This window comes from Bufo bufo, chromosome 4, assembly GCF_905171765.1.
Source record: "Bufo bufo chromosome 4, aBufBuf1.1, whole genome shotgun sequence".
Lineage (NCBI taxonomy): Eukaryota > Metazoa > Chordata > Amphibia > Anura > Bufonidae > Bufo > Bufo bufo.
The window spans coordinates 177195388-177213627 of NC_053392.1; the positions used below are offsets into that span (position 1 = coordinate 177195388).

An 18240-nucleotide genomic window follows, 5' to 3' on the forward strand; every position below is an offset into this window, starting at 1 on the left:
CTTTACTCATGGAGAGAACGAATGAAAAGGCAAGCTTCTACCATACAGGAGCTAAAGAACGCAGGAATATAACATTGCAGAACACAAACTGAAGAAGAGGTGAAAGGTTTCAAAAGCAGTTCTACCAAAAATCAAGGAATCGCCACTTCATGCGCCCTTCAGCTGTGCTCGTATAAAACTCTGTTCAGATGTTTCTCAGTCATATCTGTTTCTGGGGGAAATGGCTGACACCGTAACCATTCCTTTAGGGGTTGTCACCCTGCTTTCACTCTGCTTCAGCATCCCTTCATTACCACTGGAGTTTTATTAGCCAGTCTGCTTCATTCAGTCAGCCAAAACTAAGAATGGCTGAAAAGACAGTCAAACAGCTTAACAAAACAGGACAGCCTGAGGATGTATATCTGCTAGTTTCCTTTTTATTATGTTAGGGAAAAAGCTCAGCAAAAGCGTTATAATAGCCATTATACAGCTGTGGTAGAGAGCAGCTGCATGAAGTGGTGGCCGGGCGTGCAACGGAGCTGCCAAGTGAGTGCGTTGTGGCCATTTTGGAGGAACAGGTTACCCTACGGTAGAGAACATCATTAATAGTAATAAAATTATTAATATTCCTGTGGATAAATGAATAAATATGTATTGCTATATATATAGTGCTTTCTGAGAGTCTTCAGACCCTTTCATTTTATTCACATTGTGTTACGTTGTGGCCTTGTGCTAAAATAAAATTTCAAAAATTATGTTTTTCCCCTTCATTCCGCACTCAATACTCCACAATGAGAAAGTGAAAACAAAATTTATTTTAACGCAAAAACTAAAATCTTGCTTTGACATAAGTATTCAGACACTTTACTTAGTTAAAGTGCCTCTGGCATCGATTACAGCCTCCAATCTTGGGTATGCAGCCACAAGGTTTGCACACCTGGATTTGTGCATTTTCTGCCATTCTTCTCTGCAGATTCTCTTAAGTTCTGTCAGCTTCGATGGGGATAGTCAGTAAACAACCATTTCCAGGTCTCCCCAGAGATGTTTGTTTGGGCTCAAGTCAGGGCTCTGGCTGGACCACTCAAGTACATTCACAGAGTTGCCCCTAAACCACTCCTGTGTTGTCTTGCCTGTGTGCCTACCATGGTCTTTTTGGAAAGTAAACTTTCAGCCCAGTCTGAGGTCTAGAGAGCTCAAGGTCAGATTTTCATAAGGAATTTCTGTTTTCCCTCACCACATGCTTCACTGCAGGGATGGCATTGGGCAGTGCCTGGTTTCCTCCAAAATGACACTTAGAATTGAGGCAAAGTAGTTCGATCTTGGTTACATCGGAATCTTGTTTCTCACAGTCTGAGAGTCCTTTAGGTTTTTTTGTTGGCAAACTTTTATGTTTCTTTTACTGAGGAAAGGCTTCTTTCTGGCCACTCTGCAGTGATGGTTGACCTTCTAAGATGTTTTTCTCATTTTCACACAGGGTCTTTGGAGCTCAGCCAGAGTGATCTTGGTCAGCCATTGGGTTCTTGATCACTTCTATTACGAAGGCCCTTCTTCCCCGATTACTCAGTTTGATGTAGCGGCCAGCTATAGGAAGAGTCAGGTTTGTTCCAAAATTCTTCCATTTAAAAATTATGATGACCACTGTGCTCTTGGGAACTTTCAGAGCAGCAAAACTTTTTTCTACCCTTCTCCAGATCTGTGCCTCCACACAATCCTATGAGCTCTCCAGGGAGCTCTTTCCGTCTCATAGCTTAGTTTTTTTATTTCCAGCTGTGAGACCGTATATAGAAAGGGCTGTGTCTTTCCAAATCACGTCCAATCAACTTAATTTACCACAGGTAGTAGAAATATCTCAAGGATCATCAAGAGAAATGGGAGGTGCTCAGAGCGAAATTTTAAGTGTTGTTGCAAAGGGTCTGAATACTTATGTCCATGAAAAGTTATTTTTTTTTCCCTTTTTAACAAATTTGCAAACATTCCTAAAATTATCTTTTAACCTTCTCATTATGGGGTACTGAATGCGGAATAATGGGGAAAACTAGATTTTTTTCTTTATTTTAGCACAAGGCCGCGGTATAACAAAATGTGAAAAAAGTGAAAGAGTCTGAAGACAGTAATACGGTAGAATGTGAAATAAGAATCCTTAAATAATATTAGACTTATTATCTGCAGATATAATAAAACAGTACTCTATACAGAATATACTGTACACATAGTAAGTAGGCAGATACTTAGCTGTTAAGATAAATATACAATTAAAAACAGAGTATTAGTTGTTACTAAAGGATATTGATCATGAGTTCGTTGTCTTTTGGCGAGAGAATCTTCGTCACTTATTCCAGCCATCAAATACTTTAACCCTGTAATCCATGTCCGGGCTTCCTCTGGGTTGGATGTTATCAAATCCAAAGACTCCATATGGTTACCATGGTAAATGGTAAAACAGCAAGTAGGGTCAAAGTTTCCCTCTGCATGGCGATGGAAGATTTCAGACTGCCTCCCCTCCGTGACTTTGTAAATTGAATCAATTATAACTGAAATGAGAAAGACAAAATTAGGCTTTGGATGAAATGCTCAGGGGATAGCTGTGTGTTGTACAGAAAATATCTCATCTTTAACAGATGCATTTTGCTTGTGCACAGTCATTATAAAAGGTTGATTGCTTAGCCGAGGTAAATGTGTGCTCACAGGACCACAGAATATAGCGACTCCGGCGGTATGTAAGTGAAGCAGGACTTTAATGCGTCAATGTTGTGTAAGTAATGGGAATTGCTGTGCCAACAAGAGGCAAAATGAACTGGAGTGCTTGGAGTTTAGTGATGGTAGTGTGGCAGGGCACACTCCCTTATATAAAAAAAAAAAGACAATGTTCACATTTTAACATCATGTAATGTTTAGGTGCAACATTCAGTGCTGCATTCCCCATCTAATAACAATTCAGGAGCATCTACTCTTATGGCTCTATGTTGTGCCATTCCTTTATAACTTGCACTAGAAGTTATGAATGAATTGCTATTAGCCTTCAGTAAGGGTACAGAGGGTGGTAACCAGTTGGGGGTGTGTACCTGCACAGTCTGAAAATGGTAGCACTGATTGGATAGAGTGCAGGTACACTCCCCCAACTTGTTACCTCCCCTCTGTACCCTTACTGAAGGCTAATAGTAATTCATATATAACTTCTAGTAGAAATAATAAAGGAATGGCACAGCATCGAGCCATATGAATAGATGCTCCAGAAAGGTTATTACACAGGGAATGCATGACGCTATTAAAATAGGCATGTCAGGAGCGGTGAAAGGCCCTCTTTAAAATGAGTACATGGTCAGAGGTAAAAGAGGTTAAAAGGGAGGAAGATCTCTTAATTGGAATACAAAGCAATCCCAAATTGCCACCAAAAAAACATCAGATACAATTTTAACAAGAAAAGACCCAGAACTCTCAAACAGAGACAGCTGCCACTCTTCTGAACGCAGGACCCAGCTGGGTGCTGTTAACACAGACTCCAAATCTGAGGAAAGCCACATTAAAGCAGTACTCTGCAACGCCAGGTCAATAAATAACAAAACAGCAGTTATACATGACTTAATAGAGACTTCCGATCTGGCCTTTCTAACTGAGACATGGCTGTCTCAAAACCCTGGGCCCACTCATGAAGTTGCTATGCGGGCCAACTACTCTGTGCTACACTGCGAGAGACAAGACCGCAAAGGAGGAGGGCTTGCAATATGCTTCAAATCCAGTTTAAAAATCAAACCCTTTGCTGTAGGCCCCACCCATTCTTTTGAATGCCTGGCAGCACAACTTTCAGCCGAGAAAAGCATAAACATTCTGCTCATCTACCGCCCTCCTGGCAGTGGCTCAAACTTTCTCAAGGAAATGGCTGATCTTCTATCCTGTCTAGCATTGGAACACCCTAGATGGATAATCCTGGGAGACTTCAAAGCATGGGTGAACACCCACTCCTCCCAGCTAGGAAGATATCTGCTTCTTACCATGAATGAACTGGGCTTCTCTCAAGCCGTTCACCTCCCTACACACAAGAGAGGCCACGCCTTGGACCTCATATTTCATTCAGGACTATCAATATCCAAGATGGAAATAAATCCTGTAGTTTGGTCAGACCATCACACTATCCACTTTTCCCTTACAGTACCAGCTTTAAAACGGCAAGAAAAAGATCTCACAATATACCGTTCTCTGAAAGGTCCATCACCTCAACATCTTCAGCACAACCAAAACCTGGATGGACTAACAAAACACAGCTTAGACCTCGACTCCATTGTCCATAAATATAACTGCTTTGTATCATCTGCCTTTGACTCTATTGCTCCCCTACACATCAAACGCTCCACACCATTACATCATGCGCGATGGTTCGAACACTCCTTAAAGGAGCATAAGAAAGAGGGACGCAGACTAGAACGACAATGGCGCAAACACCAGCGCGCGCCAGGCAATGATCAACAAGAAAAAGTCTTCTTTTCTATCACAGGAAATTGCAAAAGCAGCCAACAAACCAGCCCAGCTATTCCGCACAGTTGACAGTCTATGCAATCCATCGTGCCGAAATCCCAACATCAAATCCTCTAAGGACCTATGTGAGAAATTTGACCTCTTCTTCACAGATAAAGTCTCATCTATTCGGTCTGCTATCAAATCTACAACACCGAAAACCTATGCAGAGCCTCATAATGGATGCCACAACAACCTACTGCCATGGTCTGACTTTAAGGTAATTACCGAAGCCATCTCAAACATCCTTCTAAACCTTCGCCAGACTACCTGCGACCTGGCCCCTGGTCCCACACAGTTCATGTTGAAATGCCCTGATCTGTTCATGCCAGCATTCCATAAGATAGTCAACTGCTCCTTGCAAGCGGGGAAGTTTCCTACCTGTCTGAAAGAAGCAATCATCAGGCCACTACTCAAGAAACTATCCCTAGATCCGGATATTCTGAGCAACTACAGACCAGTCTCCAACCTTCCCTTTTTGGGAAAAGTTATTGAGAAGGCTGCATATCTCCAACTTGAAGCCAGGCTCTCAATGAACATCTTTGACCCCCTACAATCTGTCTTCAAGAAGCACCACAGCTGTGAAACAGCTCTTGTCCAGATTTGCAATGACCTGTTCATGGCCACAGACAGAGGCGAGTGTTCCTTCCTGGTACTGCTTGATCTCTCAGCGGCTTTTGATACAATTGAACATGAAATCTTGCTTAACAGACTGCAAGAGTACTGTGGCATTGATGGTTTAGTTCTCCAATGGTTCTCCTCCTTCCTGGCTGGCAGAACTCAAGGGGTAGCCTTGGGGCCTTTCCGGTCCAACACTGTACCACTAAAATATGGTATGCCCCAGGGCTTAATCCTATCCCCTTTGTTGTTTACCATATACATGCTGCCACTCGGAAAAAAATCAACCAAAAACACGCTCTAACATACCACTGCTATGCTGATGATACCCAGCTATATAGGTCATTCAAACCCGATATGACAGACCCAATCCCAAAAATATACACATGCTTAGCCAAGCTTCAGGAGTGGATGAATGGAAACTGGCTTAAACTAAATGCTGACAAAACAGAGGTTCTTGTCATCGGAGGCCAGCGGCTAACAGCAAAACAGCTCCAGAGACAGTCAACACCACTGAGGGTAGGGATCTCAGACCTTACTAGCTCCAACAGTGTGCGCAGCTTGGGTTTACTGATGGATAAGAAGTTAAACCTCAGGAACCAAATTTCAGCTGTGGTGAAACACTCCTTTTTTTCAACTAAGGAATATTGCAAAAATTAAGCACCTCATTCCTTCAGATGATCTTCCAACCCTAGTTTACACCTTCATCACATCACGGCTGGACTATTGCAATGCCCTCTATGTAGACCTACACCGCCTGTAGCTAGTATAGAATGCAGCCGCAAGACTGTTAACAAGCCAACCCCGCCACTGTCACATCACACCAATCCTCTGCTCACTACACTGGTTACCCATAAAATGGAGACTCCTTTTCAAAATTGGCATGCTGACATTCAAATCCATACATGACCTAGGCTCTGGATACCTGACGGTTTTGTTGCATCTGCGTCACACCTCACACAACCTCAGATCAAAAGGATCCAATAACTTGACCACCCCCAGAATTCAACTAAAAACCTTTGGAGCCAGAGGTTTCTGTCATGCTGCCCCTACCTTGTGGAATGCCCTGCCAAACGCAATCAAGACAGCTCCAACCCTGGACACATTTAAATCAAAACTGAAAAGCCACCCGTTTAGCCTGGCATTTAAGATCACATAACTTTTTCCTCCTGTACATATGACTAGGTACCGATCTGAGACAAGCTTATGTGCTTTGAGTACTACGGGAGAAAAGTGATTTACAGATGTTTCGTTTTTGTTATGTAATGTTAGCAGAGGCATTTAAATGATTACCTTTCTTATGGTAAACTTCTGCTTCAATTAACAGAAAATTTAGACTTTGAACACAAATGCAAAATGTATTTTTTGGAGCGTTGAAGGGGGATCTTGCCCCTCAGTGCATAGTTGTTCTTTGGGGATCTTTCCAAGACTTTAATACTGATGACCTATCCTCTGGATAGGTCACCAGTATCTGATGGGTGGGGTCTGACACTCGAGACTCCCACCGGTCAGCTGTTTGAGAAGTCACCAGCAAACCTGTGAGTGCCACCGTCTTCTCCGTGTTTACCAGCACAGCCCCATACATTGTATAATGGCTGTGCTTGGTATCAAGCTCAGCCCCATTCACTTCTATGGGGCTGAGCTGCGCCTACACCACATGACAGATAAATGTGTCATCACTGGCCTAGGGAAAGCTGAGAGAAGGCTGTGGAACCCCACCAATCACATACTGATGACCTATCCTGAGGATAGTAAGAATAGTAGATGTAAAGCAGCACCTACGGACCATCAGACGACGACACAGGAATGCATCAGCCAAACCACGGCCGCAGATCCTCAGCAGCCAACCGAATAGTTCAAAGAAACAGGTAACGGCAGCATCTCCAGCGAATTCTTTATTGGACAGACTTCACAGAAAGGGTGCTATAAAAATAAATAGCAACGTTTCGGCTACTACATAGCCTTTATCAAGCCCAGTTGCTGTTGCTGTTTAATTGTGATGACCTATCCTCAGGATAGTACAAACAAAGTATCGGAAAATCCCTTTAAAGGGCCTCTGTCAGCAGATTTGTACCTATGAAACTGGCTGACCTATTACCTGTGCCCTTGGCACCCGAAGGCAACTGTGTTGGTCCCATGTTCATATGTCACCGCATTGCTGCAAAAATTATGTACGCTCCCCGGACAATTACTAACTCTTGGCATAGTACATGGGTACCCTGTACACATGAACTATGCCAAGATTAGCTGAGCGGGCTCCTGCCTGTCATGCAGTTCTCTTAGCTTAGCGGAGCAGGCAGAAGCAGGAGCCCGCTCCGCTCAGCTAATCCTGGCATAGTACATGGGTACAAAGTACCCATGTACTATGCCAAAAGTTAGTAACTGTCCGGGGAGCGTGGGCAGGTGCAGCAATGAGGGCTCCTGCCCGTACTCCCTGCGCTGCTGCAGCCCCATTCAGCTGTCAGTGGTGTAGGGAGAACAGAGTTTTAAGCGCACACTGAATGGTGCACTTTAGGGATATAAAAGTACAGTAAAAATACAAAAATTAATAAAGTATATTAGAAAAATTTTATTTAGGGGATTAGGGACAACATATTAAAAATTATTATAAAAATGTAGTTACTCTTTAAGCCTCCGCTGCTCATACTATCTGGGAATGTTCCTGAAACCACCCACATAATGCCCACTTTGAGGCAGGGCTTGTATGACGCCTACTTGACGGGATTGTCCAGGTAGAATCAGAACTGTTGGCAAGTATGCACATTCAGTATCTACTAAATGGAACTAAACAAAGCTCATTCCCAGCAAAAAATCTGCCAGTGTAAAAGGACCCTGTGCATGGCCTAATAGAAGGGTGCATGACCCTTCATGGACACCACTTTGTGTTGGCATGTCATATGCCATCAGAGTAAAGACAGAGAACAAAAGAATTTTAACAATATGCCATAAAGTTAAACACTGTAACTATCATAGGTAGAAATTAGGGAGTAATGTAAATGATAAAGGCATGCCAGCAGGGAATAGAGGCTAATCTAGAATCACCAACAAGGACACGGTCTGCTATGTATCTGTGTGCTTCACAGAATAGTATATACCCTCACGGTGACATGAGTGGATCATCACCGTCAGATGAAAGCAGGGTTATTATCATTGACCTGTAGTGCAAAGAACGGGTGCATTCGGTTCAGTTCCAGAGTAAGGAGATAACTCATTCTTCTACAGACATAAGATGGAAATGTAAAAGAAAAAAAAGGGTATTTTAATTGTAAATGACTAAGTCTAACATGGAAAAGTTAAGGAGTGTAAAGCGCACTCCCTGTTCCCGTTGGTTTAACTCTGAAATGTAATTATAGAGCACAGGCTGAACATCAAAGTCAGACTTATCATTCTTTAAGAAACGGTACCCTATTTTTAGATAATGACATACTTAAGGGACATTTCATCTTATAGAGTTGTAAATCACATGAATTATCTAGAAAATGTTAGGAAAAAAAAAAAAAAAAAGCTTGTGCCTTTTAAGAGGAAAATATACTACAGATGTAGCAGAGTTAACAATCACACTTGGCAAGTTATCACATCTAGTTAACGCGTTATGACTGTATATATTAATAATATAACATGAAAAAATTATATACTTATTACAAGAGTATATACCACAATTCACTCCTCAACAAATGAAGAAAAATTAGGTTAAATCCAAAGTACTTCTGAAAACAAAAACTATTATTTCATTAAAAGAATTTAGAGGAAGAAATGCTGAAATGAAAATAAGAGCCAGATCTTGATTTTGGTTCACATGCATTTTGACTACATTGTTAACAGGACATAGTCACAAGGTCCTTGAAGACCCAAAAGGGCTTTTCCAAGAATCACATTTTTATTAATGTAAAAATGTACTTTTATGTATAAAATAACTACTCACAAATGTTCATCAATAATTCTTAGCTCGTCGACCACTCGGCCTCTCTATCAATACAAATGATATGTGAGTGGAACATATGTGCATAGTTGCCAACAGTCCAGAATTTGTAGGGACTGTGCTGGCAAATTTGGGTTGTTCTGGGCATAAAAAGAGGTGAAACTCGTCTAAGCCGTGCTCATAAGTGGGTAGGTGGTGTGCTCCCGTGGTGGGGCTTATATGTCCATAAATGTTGGCAAGTATGTATGGGTTATATAGAGATGTCGCACACCATGGTCATGTGACCTTATCACATGACTGCATTATCCATTAGTCATCAGGCTTTCTGGTCACGTGCCGTTTATGCACACATCACCCACAACCAGTGACTGGCTGGAGCAGAAACACGATAGGACGTCATTTCTTCCTGTCCATCAGAAAAGGAGTGGTTGTGACCCACAGTGCAGGAACGGAGGGAAAGTGGCTCTAGTGTCACGAGTTTTTTATATTTAGGTTGAGCAAACACCTTGGATTCACGTGTCCGCTCTATGTGACATTATCATGAACAATATGGGATACCTAATCACACCATGTGCATGTAAGGGCTTTACAGAGAGACCACACATGAATGGGAGCTGAGCTTCAGTGACCTGGCATGGCCACTACACAGAAGGGAGCTGTGCTTCTGGCTCCATTCCAACTGTTATTTCTGGGGCCAGAGGCTGCAGGGAACAGCTGGTCCATGGGGGGTGCTGGATATCGGACCCCCACAAATCAGGTATTGATGACCTAAACTATCATTAACCATTTAAAGAGGATCCGTCGCCAAAAAATGCGATGCAATCTGTAAGCACCGTATTATAGAGTAGGAGAAGCTGAGAAGATTGATATATATTTTTGTGAGAAAAGTCAGTAAAACTAATTTTTACATTTACATCTGCAATAAATCAGGATGATGAGAAATGTGAAGGCACATGCTTTTCTATAGTTTCTGTATTGTGTAGGGTATTTCACAAGTCAAGTGACAGCTACAGAGACAAAGTCAGCCAGCCAATATTCGACCCAGTGTCCCAGTTAGGATTTCAGCTCCTGGTGTGGAATATAGTCTAAAATAATAGTATTACATAAAAATAAGACGGGCAAGAGCTGCTTTACAAACAACGGCAGAAAATAAGTTATTTGTATTTTACACACCAATCAGTGTTAACCCCTTTCAGGACCTCCACCATACAAGTTGTGTCTTTAAACATGGTGCCCGCTTGCACCTGCAGCAGACGGAATAGCCGCCAGGTTTCTGCTGTTTAAAACAGCAGACACCCGCGGCACATGTATGCGATAAGCCATAAGGCTGATCGCATACATTTTCCCCCTCAGATGCTGTGGTCAAATGTGACCACGGCATCTGATCAGTTCGGAAGCGGGAGCTGCGTGCTCCCGCTCTGGTAACAGCGTTCCCCGGCTGAGATCGGGGAACCTGTTACACTGCACTAATAGGCCGAAGCCTTAAACAGGCTTCGGAGGCTATTAGATGAATTTACCAATACAGGCCACTTGGTGGCAGCACTGTATTGTTATATTAAAAATGAAGTGTTCAATAAAAACAATGGGCAATCTAATGATTGCCAGTTATAGTCACCCAGGGTGTCTTTAAAAAAAAAAATTAAGGAAATGTAAAAAGTTTTTTAAAAGTATAATCATAGGCATCTGCGCGTGAGAAAATGCACATACAATTAAAATATAACAATATTAATGCCATAAGGAAAACGGTGTAGCGGGAAAAAAAATAAAAACAGCCAATTCTATTTTTTGTCACTTAAACTCTCGATTTTTAATAAATAAAAAGTGTTTAAAAAGTCACATAGACTTCAAAATGGTATCACTGAAAAGTACAGATAGCCCTGCAAAAAATGAGCCCTTAAACAGCTCCGTACACATAACTACAAAAAAGTTATAGGGGTCAGAATATGGTGATAAAAAAATTTAAAGAAAAAATTCAGTATTAACATGCAAGTGTGATATCGTTGTAACCGTACTGACCTGGAGAATGAAGGTAACAGGTCAATTTTAATACATAGTGAACGGTGATTAAAAAAAACTAAAAAAAAAACTGTCAAAATTGCGTTTTTTCCCAATTCCACCCCACTTGGAATTTTATTCCCGCTTCCCACAACATTGCATGCAAACGTAAATAGTGCCATTAGAAAGTACAACTTGTCCCACAAAAAATATGCCTTCATAAGGCTAGGTGAACGGAAAAATAAAAGCATTAGTACTATGGGAAGACGGGGAATGAAAAACTAAAACTCAAAAATGGAAAATAGAAGAGGGTTAAAGAAACTAGTATAACTGCTTTTCATAAAGTGATGGGCGCTAAATCAACATCCCCCCCATTATCCTCTGCACTCCAGACTTTACTTTCTGGGACACTGACTACTATCAGCCATATCATCATGCTACTTTTTTTGTCACCTTTGTGTGTTTTGAATGGGGAAAGTGAAGTCAGACACCTCTTGAAGTCCAGTAAGCCCAATCTCTTTCTTTCTTCTAATATCTACCATCGGGGGGAGAGCTGGGAAACCCCCAAATTAGATGAGAGAGTTAGCTGATCCTGCAAAAATCTGTGGGTTCAGCCAACTTTCCTCTAATGTGTGTCGGCACTCTGTGTCAGTGGCTAAACCCTCACCCCCTTCAGTCCACCTCGATGTCACGATTGATTGCAGCTATAGTTACAATTATTCACGATATAAGAGAGCAAAACCATCAGGACTATGTCAGGCAAATCAGATCCTTCACTGGAGATTACCAGGTAATACCTGTGTTTTAATTTCAAAATCAAAGCATGTGAAGAGACTAGAGCACGGGTGTCAAACACAAGGCCCGCGGGCCGAATCCGGCCCGCCAGACCTAGTCATGTGGCCCGCGCAGCGAGCGAGCTGGCGGCGGCGGCTGGGCACAGGGAGATGAGCGCTTCCATTGTGGAAGCGCTCATCTCCAGTCATCTGTATCGCCATCCTCAGGACAGCGATACAGATGCCTGCCTGTGCTGCGGTAGGGGAGGGAGAGGCGTGTCCCTTTCCCTTCCTCTGATAGGCTGCCGGCCTAGTGCCTGCAGCCTATCAGAGGCCGGCGCAGGCGGAGCGATGATGTCATCGCACTGCCTGAGCCATACAGCGTGGGACACAGGCCAGAAGAGGCCTGCATCGCATCACTGACATGGAGGTAAGTATGTGTTTTTTTTTTACTATGTACAATACTTTTACTGGCGGGGGCTATTACTGGCAAAGGGGGGGCTGTTATTACTGGCGGGGGCTGTTATTACTGGCAAAGGGGGGGCTGTTTGTTATTACTGGCAAAGGGGGGGCTGTTTGTTATTACTGGCAAAGGGGGGGCTGTTATTACTGGCACAGAGGGGCTGTTATTACTGGCACAGAGGGGCTGTTATTACTGGCACAGAGGGGCTGTTATTACTGGCACAGAGGGGCTGTTATTACTGGCACAGAGGGGCTGTTATTACTGGCACAGAGGGGCTGTTATTACTGGCACAGAGGGGCTGTTATTACTGGCACAGAGGGGCTGTTATTACTGGCACAGAGGGGCTGTTATTACTGGCACAGAGGGGCTGTTATTACTGGCACAGAGGGGCTGTTATTACTGGCACAGAGGGGCTGTTATTACTGGCACAGAGGGGCTGTTATTACTGGCACAGAGGGGCTGTTATTACTGGCACAGAGGGGCTGTTATTACTGGCACAGAGGGGCTGTTATTACTGGCACAGAGGGGTTGTTATTACTGGCACAGAGGGGCTGTTATTACTGGCACAGAGGGGCTGTTATTACTGGCACAGAGGGGCTGTTATTACTGGCACAGAGGGGCTGTTATTACTGGCACAGAGGGGCTGTTATTACTGGCACAGAGGGGCTCTTATTACTGGGGGCTGTTATTACTGACACAGAGGGGCTCTTATTACTGGGGGCTGTTATTACTGGCACAGGGGGGGCTGTTATTACTGGGGGCTGTTATTACTGGCACAGAGGGGCTCTTATTACTGGGGGCTCCTATTACTGGGGGCTGTTATTACTGGCACAAAGGGGCTCTTATTACTGGGGGCTGTTATTACTGGGGGCTGTTATTACTGACACAGAGGGGCTCTTATTACTGGGGGCTGTTATTACTGGCACAGAGGGGCTCTTATTACTGGGGGCTGTTATTACTGGCACAGAGGGGCTGTTATTACTGGGGGCTGTTATTACTGGGGGCTGCTATTACTGGCATAGGGGGCTATTATTACTGGCACATGATTGGGGGCACTATAGGGGCATCTACTGAGGCCACAAAGAAGGCTCTCCCTCTGCACATTCTCCAAATACTTATTATGAAATCTTTCTCATTAGGATAAAACACCTCATCAGCTCCACCGAGCCCCCGACCAAAGTGTGGAAGTGGCGTCCGAGATCCCCAAGGGCCAAGCCAAGTAACTAAGTTTTCTGGCCCTTTGAGGGTGACCAAACTGCTGATGCGGCCCCCGATGAATTTGAGTTTGACACCCCTGGACTAGAGAGTCAATGCATTTTCACAAACTTTCATTTAAAGGGAGTCTTTCACCTATACTGACCGTTATAGAACACTAACACCATTATCAGCATTATAGTCCCCATATGTGAATGCTACTTACTGTTTAGCTGGCAGTCGCTTATTTTCTTTAAAAAAAACACTTTTATCCAATATGCAAATTAGGTCTGAAGGTGCCCAGGGGCTGCGTTCAAGCGGCCGATGCCCAGGCCGCTCGTCACTATTCATCTGAAACCCCTCCCCTTTCACCACTCTGGCCTGTCCTAGGTTCTTCTGATAACCTCCTCCTTTCAGTGTGAAATGCCGCGCCTGCGCCGTGCATCCGAATCACCGCTTCTGCGTACAGCATTACCCATTACGGGCATCGGCATCCGAGTGTTTATTGCGCCGGCCCCAACATCCCGATCAAGCCGGCGGAAGTAGCCGGCTAGATCGGAATGTTGGGGCCGGCGCATGCGCAATAAACGCTCGGATGCCGATGCCCATAATGGGTAATGCTGTGCGCAGACGCGGTGATTCGGATGTACGGCGCAGGCGCGGCATTTCACACTGAAGGGAGGAGGTTATCAGAAGAACCTAGGGCGGGCCAGAGTGGTGAAAGGGGAGGGGTTTCAGATGAATAGCGACGAGGGGCCTGGGCATCGGCCGCTTGAACGCAGCCCCTGGGCACCTTCAGACCTAATTTGCATATTGAATAAAAGTGTTTTTTTGAAGAAAATTAGCGACGGCCAGCTAAACAGTAAGTAGCATTCACATATGGGGACTATAATGCTGATAATGGTGTTAGTGTTCTATAACGGTCAGTATAGGTGAAAGACTCCCTTTAATAGAGAATGGAGTAACTAAAAAAGCTGTAAAACCATGGCCACTAGGGGTCTCGCTTCCACATAATTTGCAGTCTGCCTGTTACCAAGAAAGATCTGTCCTAGTAACAAAGACACAGAAGACAGCAGAGAGGAAGTGGGGGCATGTCAGAGATATTTGAGATCCTGATAAAAGAATAGCTTCTACACTGTTTCTGGAGGATCACAGGAGCGTCCCGCCTTTCTGTAGGTGTGATTTATCCCTCCTTATCTGTTCTGTGAGCTTCAGAGCTGAGAACATAGTGGAAAGTAAGGGAAAGGACGTCACTTCAGTACAGTACTTGCAGAATCCACAGAAGGGAGATGCGGGGGGCTTGTGAAAGAAATGCATCTAACTGTGCAGCTCAAACAGAATAACATGTCTGAAAAAGACGTTAGGGAAGCCCAAAAAAACCTATTCCTTCACATTTGATTGTACAAACAAGCACAGCCATTACACAAACTTATTTTGAACAGCCAGGTATGCTTTCAATGGCAACATTTCTAAAGGGAAAAGTAGCTAAAGTCACATCCTACTCTGGTTCCAGTATATATACATGTAGCTAGCATGTATTTCCATCTTCTGCCTCATTCACACATCAGTGTTCCGGTCAGCGATTTCCATCAGTGATTGTGAGCCAAAACCAGGAGTGGAGGCTACACAGACATAAGGTATAAGGGAAGGATCTGCACCTGGTTTTAGCTCAAAATCACTGATGGAAATCACTGACCAAACACTGACATGTGTATGAGGCATTATAAAGTGATGTCGTGTCACTACAATATGCCAAAACTTAAGGATTGGTAGACCTGCAACAATCTTGAATATAAAGTGAATACAGTTCTGATTTAGTGCAGCTTTCCCTTCAATGTCTTATGCCTGCACAGTGTCACCATGGCCTCCTGTTGTGTAGGGAGCTCCATTTAAGTAAATTGGGATGGCTGCAGTTTCTTTCACAGCGAGGTGCCCAGGAGCATCACCAAACAACGAAAACGTAGAAGGGGACACAACACTAAACAAGAACTGTGCTCACTTCATTCTCAGGATCCATAGGACTCACAGAGTCCAGTTCCCGATAGAATCACAGGAAATTTTTGATCATTTATACAATGAGTGTTAGTTTTCAATTAGATGAAAAACAAACTTACTTTTAGCTTTCTCACTCTTCCTGGAGGGTCTCCATCTAATACATGTACGATGTTCATCCAGGTAGAACAGTCGGACCAGACCCTTTGTTCCACTCTTCAGTTTTATCATCTGTGTCCCAGACTGCATTACACTCATACATCTTTCAACTGCAAAATAAAAGTAACATACAATTTTAGAAAGATAGTCAGACACACAGAGGATCATTATGAAAATCTTGGTACATTAACAAAGGATTTCAGGAAACTTAATGTGTTTCATTTAGGAACTGGTGGGTGTATGCAGGGGTGCACCTAGCGTTTCTGCTGCCTGAGACTAAAATTGAAAGGGCGGCCCCACTCCCCAATGCCAATTTCTTAACCTAACCCCTTCCCTTCAGCCCAGGGCCCTTCGGCTACACCCCTCTTGCCTCTAACTGGTGCTGCCTGAGGCGATCGCCTCACCTGGCCTCATTGGTGGTGCACCCATGGGTGTATGAGATCAGATATTTCATAAGGTTACCATGATTTCTACTTCTCCTCTTACTTCTGTTCAATTGGGATTCATGAATACCATGCAGGATGACAATGAGTAGACACACAGGCAGTAAAATTAATACAGAGTAAGCATAGTAATTTTGTATAAAACTGTGCAACTATTGTGACAAAGCCTATGGGTGCTCTGTAGAAGACATTAGTGGTTGTCATACAGATTCTGTTCCATGGTCTACCTAAGAAATTAACAGAATGGAAAATGATTTCACCCAAGGGGCAAGTGATGGACTTCTAGGTCAAGGTTTTTTTTTTTTTTTTACTAAGGGTAGATGCTTTTTAAAGACCATGCCAAGAGAATAATGTCACATGTACATTTATCATAGTCAGAGGTCATAACTAATTACATAGCGTAGTGATTTACCCAACATAATTATTGTTGCCTCTTTTATCATGACTTCATTGTTTGACAAATTTGCTCCTCAACCTCAAAAGAAAACCTTTTCCCTATAATTTGCATAATTAATTATCTGCATGAACAATATTTTAAAGACATGGTTAAAAGCCTATACACCATGTAATTATGATTCTAAATCAACCTTAATACCATCCTCATTGTGCTCTTCATTTAATGCCACTTGAAGTCTGCAGCTAACAATTTTTATTTTCCATAGCAGGTCAATGTGTCTCCAGTGAAAACAGAATGCAAATGACATTTGCCTATATATACATAATTATATATATATATACATATACACACTGTACAGACCAAAAGTTTGGACACACCTTCTCATTCAAAGAGTTTTCTTTATTTTCATGACTATGAAAATTGTAGATTCACACTGAAGGCATCAAAACTATGAATTAACACATGTGGAATTATATAAATAACAAACAAGTGTGAAACAACTGAAAATATGTCATATTCTAGGTTCTTCAAAGTAGCCACCTTTTGCTTTGATTACTGCTTTGCACACTCTTGGCATTCTCTTGATGAGCTTCAAGAGGTAGTCCCCTGAAATGGTTTTCACTTCGCAGGTGTGCCCTGTCAGGTTTAATAAGTGGGATTTCTTGCCTTATAAATGGGGTTGGGACCATCAGTTGCGTTGAGGAGAAGTCAGGTGGATACACAGTTGATAGTCCTACTGAATAGACTGTTAGAATTTGTATTATGGCAAGAAAAAAGCAGCTAAGTAAAGAAAAACAAGTGGCCATCATTACTTTAAGAAATGAAGGTCAGTCAGTCAGCCGAAAAATTGGGAAAACTTTGAAAGTAAGGGCAATTTGACCATGAAGGAGAATGATGGGGAGCTGCGCCAGATGACCTGGCCTCCACAGTCACCGGACCTGAACCCAATCGAGATGGTTTGGGGTGAGCTGGACCGCAGAGTGAAGGCAAAAGGGCCAACAAGTGCTAAGCATCTCTGGGAACTCCTTCAAGACTGTTGAAAGACCATTTCAGGTGACTACCTCTTGAAGCTCATCAAGAGAATGCCAAGAGTGTGCAAAGCAGTAATCAAAGCAAAAGGTGGCTACTTTGAAGAACCTATAATATGACATATTTTCAGTTGTTTCACACTTGTTTGTTATGTATATAATTCCACATGTGTTAATTCTTAGTTTTGATGCCTTCAGTGTGAATCTACAATTTTCATAGTCATGAAAATAAAGAAAACTCTTTGAATGAGAAGGTGTGTCCAAACTTTTGGTCTGTACTGTATATATACACACACACACACACACACACACACACTTGTATTCCCCATGAAGTAACAATACAGGAGTGCCTTTTTTGTTAGCCATTTTTGGTGTGCTGTTCCTCTGTCATTTTTCATAGAAACGTACGAATAAACTGACAAGTGGCTGATACATCTCCCTTGTCCCTACACAGTCAGATTGGACATCGTCTCACCATATAAGGACCTATCCTTTTATCATAGGTAATGGCAAAACATAAGGTCAATTTATTCATACGTTTCCAGGTGTATAGCAGAGGAATGGTAGAGCAGGGTTCTGAGAACAGATTGTCCAAAATTGATATTTTACAGATAATGCCAGTCTCTCATCCGTATCATTTGGGGGGGGGGGGGGGAGAGAGAGACTTGACCATGGGTATAGCTGTTGCCACTAGAAGGAGGACACTAAGCACACAGTGTAAGCTCCTCCCTCTTCAGCTATATCCCTTCCTGCAGGGACCAAGCTAATCCG

At 43.0% G+C, this 18240-nt stretch overlaps 1 protein-coding gene across 1 annotated transcript in view; it reads right to left on the reverse strand.

Moving 5' to 3' along the window:
* PLCH1 (phospholipase C eta 1) overlaps positions 1 to 18240 on the reverse strand; it is a 289893-nt gene that overhangs the window by 132121 nt on the left and 139532 nt on the right. Inside the window, exons 3-4 of the mRNA XM_040429955.1 lie at positions 15565 to 15711; positions 2267 to 2510 (exon numbers count right to left, since the gene is read on the reverse strand). Of these exons, the coding sequence (XP_040285889.1) occupies positions 2267 to 2510; positions 15565 to 15711 (391 nt within the window). The remainder of the gene's footprint in view (positions 1 to 2266; positions 2511 to 15564; positions 15712 to 18240) is intronic.